Source organism: Camponotus floridanus, unplaced genomic scaffold, assembly GCF_003227725.1.
Source record: "Camponotus floridanus strain SB8 unplaced genomic scaffold, Cflo_v7.5 scaffold32, whole genome shotgun sequence".
Taxonomy (NCBI): Eukaryota; Metazoa; Arthropoda; class Insecta; order Hymenoptera; family Formicidae; genus Camponotus; species Camponotus floridanus.
Genome location: NW_020229459.1, coordinates 1,576,905 through 1,586,528, shown reverse-complemented (window position 1 = coordinate 1,586,528; position 9,624 = coordinate 1,576,905). Strand labels below are relative to the sequence as shown.

Genomic DNA, 9,624 nt, shown 5'->3' with positions numbered 1-9,624 from the left:
TTAAATATTCACAACCAATTATAAAGGATTTTATTCGTGTTTCCTCTTTCGCTCATAAATTTTACAATCAGTTTATAATTATCGATCATGATATCAAACATGATATCAAAAATTAATTATATTTCCATGTTGAAAAAAATATTGTTTATACATATACACATATATATATATATATATATATATATATATATATATATATATAATCGCAATCATTGGGTTTCGCACTGATTACTCAAAAACACAAATTAAATGTCATTATATTACATTGTACAATCATGAAAACGGATATGATATTTTTTCTTAATCAAGATTTTATGAAAAGTAAGATTAAAACATTTCTTTTATCTTCATTGATAAATCTAATATTAAGATTAAACCTGAAAATAACAGAAACAATTCAAAGATATTCTAGAAATATTTTTTCTACATTAAGATTTATTGAATCATTTGGAAAAGAAGATAAACATTAATTTAATTATATCGGCTAAAGAATATCGACTGGACTCAGTAAGGCATCTTTTATGTTCTTTCTTAATGCTATAATATTTTTCAGACAAAATTCGAAATTTGGTCTGGCATTCGCTGCACTCCAGCAACGTAGCATCAACTGGTACAATGCTGACGGACAGTTAAGAGGCATCGACAATCTGCTTCCAGCACGTACATAATTTATCACTTCTTCATTAGTCTTGGCAGCATAAGGTTGTTCACCCAACGAAGTAATTTCCCACATTAAAACACCAAATGACCAAACATCGCTTTGAGAAATAAATATTCCGGTCATTAAAGATTCGGGTGCCATCCAGCGAACAGGAAGCAAACCTTCTCCTTTCTAAAACATGATTTTAACAAAAATTTAATTTTCTGGTTCAAGTTGTTCATTTTTACAATATGTGCCAACAGAAAAACGTTATCTCTTGCTATATATAAATAAAAACTATTTATATTCTATATTACTTGAAGAAACAATGCACGATACTATTATGACAAAAAAATAAAAAGTATTTTAAAAAGAATTCATTTTTTAATCATTAACTTTTTTTAATAATTGTATTTACCACGCGATAATAATCATCCATATAGATATCTCTAGCTAGTCCAAAATCTCCAATTTTAATGACACGATTCTCGCGATTTCTTGAAGATACTAAACAATTGCGACACGCTAGATCTCTATGTACGAAACGCAATTCTTCCAAGTAGCAACAGCCTCGCGCAACATCTTCGCACATGGCAAATAAATCCTGCAAACGCAAAGCGTGTGAATCTGACGCTTCCAAATTTCGACAATCTCTCAAATATTTTAATAGATCTCCAATTTCCATCAATTCCAACACTAATAACGGAAGATCCCCATCTAAACAAACGCCCAACAATCTTAATATATGTTTGTGTCTAAAACGATTCATAAGCTCGGCTTCCTTTAACAATTTATTTTTCTCTTGGGAAGAAGCATTTTTCCGAAGCGTCTTTATTGCAACGGATATCTCTGTGCTCGAACTTTCTAAGTTTTTCACATTTCCTTGATACACCTGCGAAATATTTCACATAAATTTACATGCGTACTTCACTAGAAAATGTATAGTTTAATGTCACGTAATATTATATTTTACTTTATATTGAATAATTTAACGGAAAATATATAATAAAGTGAATGTTGTCTCATCCAAATTTTATATTACTTATAATCTATTATGAAAATTTATGTAACTTATATTTTTATTAAAAAATACATATCTGTTTTGTTGATCCAAAAATTAATTTGAAACATTGCTTGAAAAAATTAATTTTTACCATTCCGAATGCGCCGCTACCAATATGTTTTGTAAATCTAATTTGTTTATGTGCTATTTTAGTTATCGCACATTCATCCGGATTATAATGTAACATAGGACTGTAAATCGTATTGAATTGAGTGTTTTGGCAAGCTACTTGCCACTCCTGTAGACTCTCCAATTCTATATCAGTCATTGTTGAAGACAAAAATTGTTCATTATTACCTCTGCGTTGACGATACACTGTTATAAAATTTCGACTTAATTATGTAATTATGTATTATAAAATTTATTGTTTTTTAGTAAATTTATTATTTTAAATTTAGTTTTATATAAGTAAATTACTATTTTCAGTAAATTTTTAGATATTATATCAGATATATATGTATAATCTACAATTCAAGTCGATATACCTATATCAAATATACAAATATCAATATACTTACAATAATAAATGTAGCAGATGTAGGTTATAATAACTATAACAATAAAACTTAATATCAATGGTAGGTAATATTTACCATGAATGCTCGAATTCATATCAATGTCACCTATATTAAGCAAAAATAATTTTAATATCTTCGTGTATGTGTTTAATTTCAAAACATATTTCTACTTATAATTTAATTTCAAAAATTTAATTTTTTTTAATTTTAGGGCTATTCATATTTTTAAAAATCAGCACATTATATTATAATATTTATGTAGCACAAAATATTACAACTACTTTGCAACAATGTTGCATTATTGCAAATTGCAATGCAACACTGTAGAAATAAATTAATATGAATTAAAGGTATTAAAGGTTAATTAAAGGTTAATTAAAGGTAAATTAGCGGTATGATATTTATATTTTGAAAACATTGTAAAACTAGAACACTCTTCAATTAATCTATAAAAGTAATGTAATAATATATTTTTTTATATTTGTGTACAGGGTGTCATGAAAGTGAGCATAACTTTAAAAAGTTAAGGTAGATTAGCTCAAAATTAGAAGAAAAGTTTTGTACAGTTATGCAATATTCGCAATAATTAACAAGAAATAAATTAAAGAAAATCGGCCAATCTTCGTGAATAAAAGCGCTCGGCGGCGAAGGCCTTCGCCGTGCATCTACACACATATCGCTCCTCCTCTCCCCAATCACCGCTTCAACGCGCGCCGGCATTATGTTACAGTGTGACCGCCTTCGCCGCCGCGCGCTTCTATTCGCGCAGATTTTCTTCACGGCCGATTTTCTTTAATTTATTTCTCGTTAATTATTGCAAATATTGCATCATAGATATGAAGCCAATGCAAACTTTTATTTATATAAAGCTTTTATTTATATTAAGTTTCTAATATATCAAGCTTTTTAATTTAATTATAAAGTTTCCAAGATATTCGTCTGTCAGAAATAAAAATATTTTATACGTAATATTGTTAGATGATTCCAATAACATTAGATTCTTTCAAATATATTATGCAATGTTGCTACAATACTTTTTTGTAAAAAGTGGACATATTAACTTCATCACAATCTTATAACAATGACTCTGCAGAATTTTGCAATCAATTTGCAATATTGCAATGTTTTAATGAAATTATTCTTCACTATATCTGCAACCTTATTGTGCTGTGTCGGTATATTCATTTGCTTACCAAGTGTTGAAAAAATAAATCTTTCATCAGCCGGCCATGTAAAAGTTTCCTCATATTCGGGATATATCAATATCAAGCGAAACTTGTATAAAGTTTCCGACTGTAAATTTTCGATATGATATATTATTTCTTTGTTAATATTTCTTTCTTTGTTATCATTCGTTTTAATATACTTCGTTGTTTGCCATTTTTCTGCTGCAATATCTTTGTACTCTAGTGTAGGAAAGACCGTAAGATTAACGTTTGAGATCCATGAAATGTCCATGCTATTTGTGTTGACTTCGCTCAAAGTAATATTGTTTGGTTCTGAGTATATGTGATCGATCTTGCTTAAACTCTCGTTGTAGAAATCGCTGAAATTAATTGGATATACACGCACGTATATCAAGTAATCTTGTACTGGTAGCGACAAGTTAATCTTTGTGAAAAATCTGCCATCTGCCACACGTTTCGGCACATTAATAAATTGTTTATTCTCTTGTTGCGTGTCGTTCACTAACTTCCAATGCACTTCGTAGGTCACAACTGCGCAGTTCAATTTCTTGGGTGGCATCCAATAAACTAGTGCTATAGTAGGCGTCAAAGCTAAAACACTTACGTTTTCTGGTACATTAAGCTTGCCCGAATTAGTTTTTATTCGTATTACGTTCGAATCCAATGGATTTATTGATAATTGATCAAAGTAAAAATTGCTTAAAGTAAATGTCAACTTGTACTCTGTAAATGGTGTTAAGTTCTGAATCTCGTAATATCTCTCGGCTGTCTTCACATTGAATTCTTTAGGCTTGTTGAGATTGTCGTCTACACAATGGCTTATTGTGATAGTATATATAGTGGTTGGTAAATTATATTTTTTGCATCCACTCTTTACAACCGACTCCTGTAAATTTACAATGATGCTGTTTGCCGTTGCAGTCACATTCTCAAAATTATAAACTTTTTCGTCAGGTGTCAGACATCTCATTGGAGGATATGATTGTGAATATTTATCAAAAGCGTAAATTTTTTTATAAAACACATTTTCATCTAAGCTTATTGGTATCTTTTTAACATATTTGTATGCATTTGAGACGCTCTTGAGACTTGCATATTTCTTTTCCAAAACGTAGAGTGTAAATACAGAGCATGAATACGGAAAATAACATGCTAAAATGTAAATGTTTGTTTTGTCAATCGTCATAGATTGGAATTTGATGTCATCATTTATGTCTTGATTGGATAAAAAGTTATTGATCTTAGAAATATTAATGTCTGTTACAATTGTACTCCAATTTTCTAACCAGTAAATTAACGACTCTTCATTATTCATGTTATCAATTATCACATTGTTAAAAGAAAGTATATTATGAAATTTGAAAGAGGGAGGATTTATAACATCAATTTGCTTGTTTCCATGGAAATGATATTTTATCATTTCATAGTTTCTAAGCATCAAATTGTATAATGTGTAATATAAAATTCTAAAAAATATATAATTATTTTACTCATTATAAAACATTATTTTAACAAAAACAGAAACTTATATGTAGTAAAAATTCGAAATTCTTATAATTATATAATAACTTATTATTATCTTTTACTTATAATCTTAATTATAAAACCACGTAAAATTATAAAAAAATTACAAATTTGCATAAATCTTTAATGCAAAATTATTTTTTTAGGTGAACGGTAGTAAACGTACCCCATAGACGGTAATATATTTAAATTATAAATTTCATTCATATTTCCCAAAATATTCTCAAATTTAATTATGCCATTTTCCCACATTGTTAAGTCGAACTTTACAATGAAAGAGCGGACTGGCCCTTGATAGGACATATATAGATTTCTTGCTACCCAGTCAAAGCTGAGATAATATAGCTTATGATCTAGCTTATGAAAGCTAGCTATTTTTGTGATATTATTTTCAGTAATCTCCAATGTCATTAGATCATTTCCGGTTATCCAATAAATTTTATGTTCTTGGACACAGTAAGCGACATCTGATATGGCCAATTGTTTAACGAGATTATTAATAGTATTTGAATCTAAGTCCAATATTTGGATGCCAGCATCCGTTACTAATAATAATTTGGGTATTGGATTTTCATGCGTAGTCGACACATTGATGAAATCCGTGTAAAGACCAGCAATAACTTCAGTATGTGCACGTACTCGGAAATAATATGTCGTATTAGGTTTAAGATTGTGCACCGTGTGCTCCAATGTTGTGATATTTTTATCGTCGCAGATTTGAATCTCTTTTAAGTCCTCCATAACAAAACATTGCACTGTGTACCCTTGTATTATTTCATCGGTAAATTCCGGTTGCTTCCATCTGTAAAAAGATAAAATTTTAGTCATTTTATATTTAACAAAATTATAACAGAATTAACATTTTGATATAGATATATCGTTGAATTTAGAAAGAAAAAGAGAGAAAAATAAAAGAATACAAACTGAAAATTTAGATTCTTTACCTCAATGTCACAAAAATGTCGTTTACTTTTTCTGTGAATTGACTGTCGAATTGTACAAATGCTCTGAGAGATGTTGGCTTGTTTAAACTGTTTTCTAAAGATTTTAAGATCGTAACATAAATATATGTAAGATTAAATGGATTATTTCAGTAAATCAGAAAGAACAATTTAATGTGAAAATACCCTGGCAGAAATTGCCTTGCCGGCGCCATAACACTTGTCAACGCAATGGAAGTTTGTTACGTCACAACCTTATTTTCAAAAACTGAAAAGATCCACTCCAAAACTATGGTCGCGGCCGATATATAAATGGCGTAATATTATTATAAAGTTAAACGGGCGCAGATTGGAATTTGACTGGGCTTCTGATGCGGTCCATACTTGCGCCACGTCAGATGCTTAGACATCTTTTCGCTTTATCAAAAAAGATAACATTAAAAGAACACAATATACGACATTTGTTTCTTTACTTGCCGCAATACGGCGACACCAGACTTAACTAAACTCGTATTCAATTTTTTATGAAGTGTATATAAAGGACTGGTACACACATGAGATCTAAAGTATTTTTTTTCTTTTGTGAGTAGTATCGCCAAAAAAAGGACGCTGCTCTCACGTACACGATCAGAGAGCCATGGCTCTCTGATTGTGTGCGAGTAAACCACATTTTCTACTTAACATCACTTTATCAATTTAAGTTTAATTTCTGACAAAAAAACTGAATTTAAAAAAAATGTTTAATAATGTGAATTTTTTGTGGGATTCCAAATTTTTTTCCTTGTTGGATTTCAGAATTTCTTTTCCAGTTTTAGTAATATTTTTAGGCGACTTGGTGCTGTGTAGGAAGTTTTTTATCAATAGTCAAATAGTTCAGTATTTTTTCGTAAAGCAATATTATGCTATACTACAGTAATTCCGCATCTGCCCTATGACAATATCTTACTAGGACTATGTTAATGCCATGTTAGTACCACACAAAATTCATTTCAACGTAGCGCCAGCGGGCAAAACGTGACGATTTCGAGGATGGCTCTTACCAGCGTGTTATGCCAGTTCCTTAAGTAGCAGTGTGGCACTCTGGGCAGTGCCATACAAACGCTTGATCAAAATTTCTACCAGGGTAAAGGAAAGAGAAAAAATAAATAAAAAAGCAAACTACAAAATATGGAAATTAACATAATATTAACCTTTAAAAAAAATAATATAAGAATTTTTTGCGTCATTTAAGATTTGGAAAAGTAATCGTTAATTCGTGGCAAAAACGAATAAATAACTTTCAATAAAATAAGAAGTACTTTTCGAAATATTCCTGTAACTTAAGAAATCAAAAGTATAATATTTGCGATTGCTTTAAAACCAATTAGCAAATTAATAAAATTGACTTTGCCTTAAATCATGACAATTTTTACGTATAATGTTATATTTGTAGTATGTTTTTTTATTTCTTTTTTGGACAAAATAGAATTTATATTTTTTTCACTACTGGAAGATATTTTTAGGTTTGATTTTCACTTTTTCTTAAATTTAAATTATATTTACACTTTTTCATCATAGATTATGTTATTAATGTTTGATGCATTTTTTTGTAACTTACCGATAGATTCTGGGATGATAGAAATATTTGCAAGCGTAACTTCATCGACTTCTCGCTCATTTCTCACAGTACTATCAGAATGACTCCGGTCAGATTTGAAATTTAATATACGATGATAATTTTTCTCGGACATTGAAATATTCTTCATAAAGTGTAACATACGAAAAGAATTATAAAATGAATATCGTTGAAGCGGTTATTTCTGGGGGGAGGGTGCTTTTAATGATAAAAAATATAAATTATAAAATTAAACGAAAAATTACCATTCGTTCTTTGTATGCTTAATAATACCGGTTTGATATAAACCATTCCTAAATGATATATATTCAATGCGATTTTAGTTTTATTCATATTGTAAATTCTATTTTTTATTTTTTTTAAAAACATCTTGTATATCAATATTTAACAACATATTCATCATATCAAAAAGAAAATCAATCAATATAGGTTAATAAGAGTCAATGACGAATCATAACAGCTTTTAGCAAGTAGTAGAAGCGAAAGTGTAGTTCTTTGCAATTATTAAAACAATTTTGTCTAACGATTTGATTCTTTTTTATGATAGATTAGTTAACTTTTCTCAATTTTATCATAACTTAAATTTCTTTTCAAAAATTTGCTGATATTACTAAAGTTTTATTAATGTTTGTACTACAAGCATAAAAAGGTTAAAAATATTGTTTCTTTACAGTTATTAAATATTAGTCATAGAAATTATATATATTCTTTTATTTATATCCTTGTCAAGATTTTTCTCGAGTGTCGTTATGTTTTTAACAATCAAATCCTGAAAATGATAATATAAACCGATAGTATAAACCGATAATGCCTTGATAAGAATATGTGCATGTAATTGTATATGAATGGATATATGTACAATAAAAATTAATATAAATTCTAACAATTGTTATCGAATGTATCGTCGATCGAAATATTAACGTTAATAGATACAATTTGAAGAATGTTTGGTGTATGATTTTTTTATTAGACAGATTTTTTATCTCGATATTTAGCTCTGTTTCGTTATATAATTACCCTTAACACAAGAAAGTGATGCTAACTTTTTAAATTAATTTCTTAAAATAAAATCTACTTAAATCTTACTATATATCAATAAATATTATAAATATTATAAATATCTAGAAAGATAAAGAAAGTTTAGAAACTGAAGAAAAATAACAAAAATCTATTGAAGTGTCATCGTATGTATATATTAATGTAGCCGATAATAGACAGAAAACTTCATTAAATTTAAAAATTGTTATTTTTGGAAATAATTATTATATATATAATTATATATATAGAGAGAGAAAGAGAGGGGGGGAAAGAAATTGTTTTAATTAAATTTAATATACTATATAACATTCATTTGTAAACAAAATTTCGAAACTTTATCCATCTGTTTTTTACAACATCATATATATTTTTTACTTTTATATTGAGAATTGTTTTATTTTATTTTATCTTATTATATAAATAGAATATATAATTTATTCATTCATTTTTAGTCACATTACTAGCTGCAATAACATTCAATTGTTTCTTAATCAAGAAAAATATCTCCTACCTGCGTGAAATTTATATCCTGATACATGGAAATACTCTCTTCCTGAAGGATGTTTGAAGTGTTATCATCCTTCGGCGTGATAGTTGCCTTTGTCAATATTAAACTTTTCAATAAAACGTATAAAATTGTTCCAAACATAATTTGCATTTTTAGTGAACTCAATCGGTTTCCGTTCAACCCTCAATTAATTGTTTTTTTCACTCTACTAATTCTGATGTGTAAATCGAATTGATATTAATTCACATAAATATATATATTTTCAATAAATTCTTTAAAAGTCTGTTTTAACGAATCGCAAGTTATTATCTTCTAATGTTTTTATTATGTTTTTAGATTTCTCTTTATGATCACGATCACAGTATATATCTTAAGATTAAATTAAAGAATTCTGAGTGAGTAAATAATTTCTATGGTACATATTCATTGGATTGTATCGCGAATACAGGAATATAATTATTATTAGCTTTTCTTTTTTATTAATAGAAAAGCAGCCAATAAAAAGATAACCACAATAAAATTACAAACAATCTAAGAAATTATAGAATTATAGATCTTGTAACATTTTCAGCCATATTCAAGTACACACA

General features: G+C 28.2%; 2 protein-coding genes across 2 annotated transcripts; both read right to left on the bottom strand.

The window, feature by feature from the left end:
• Window positions 1–400: 400 nt before the first annotated feature.
• Window positions 401–4,867, bottom strand: LOC112638537 (protein sevenless-like). The gene is made up of 5 exons (XM_025410475.1): window positions 3,415–4,867; window positions 2,222–2,326; window positions 1,795–2,018; window positions 1,059–1,532; window positions 401–832 (listed from the first exon to the last, which is right to left on the bottom strand). Exons 1-5 carry the CDS (start codon window positions 4,844–4,846, stop codon window positions 485–487), a joined length of 2,583 nt encoding a protein of 860 aa, XP_025266260.1. The 5' UTR covers window positions 4,847–4,867; the 3' UTR covers window positions 401–484.
• A 188-nt stretch (window positions 4,868–5,055) lies between these two features.
• Window positions 5,056–9,203, bottom strand: LOC112638555 (proto-oncogene tyrosine-protein kinase ROS-like). The gene is made up of 4 exons (XM_025410535.1): window positions 9,038–9,203; window positions 7,471–7,612; window positions 5,877–5,970; window positions 5,056–5,734 (listed from the first exon to the last, which is right to left on the bottom strand). The coding sequence occupies exons 1-4, from the start codon at window positions 9,182–9,184 to the stop codon at window positions 5,056–5,058; spliced, it is 1,062 nt and encodes a 353-aa protein (XP_025266320.1). The 5' UTR covers window positions 9,185–9,203.
• Window positions 9,204–9,624: the final 421 nt, after the last annotated feature.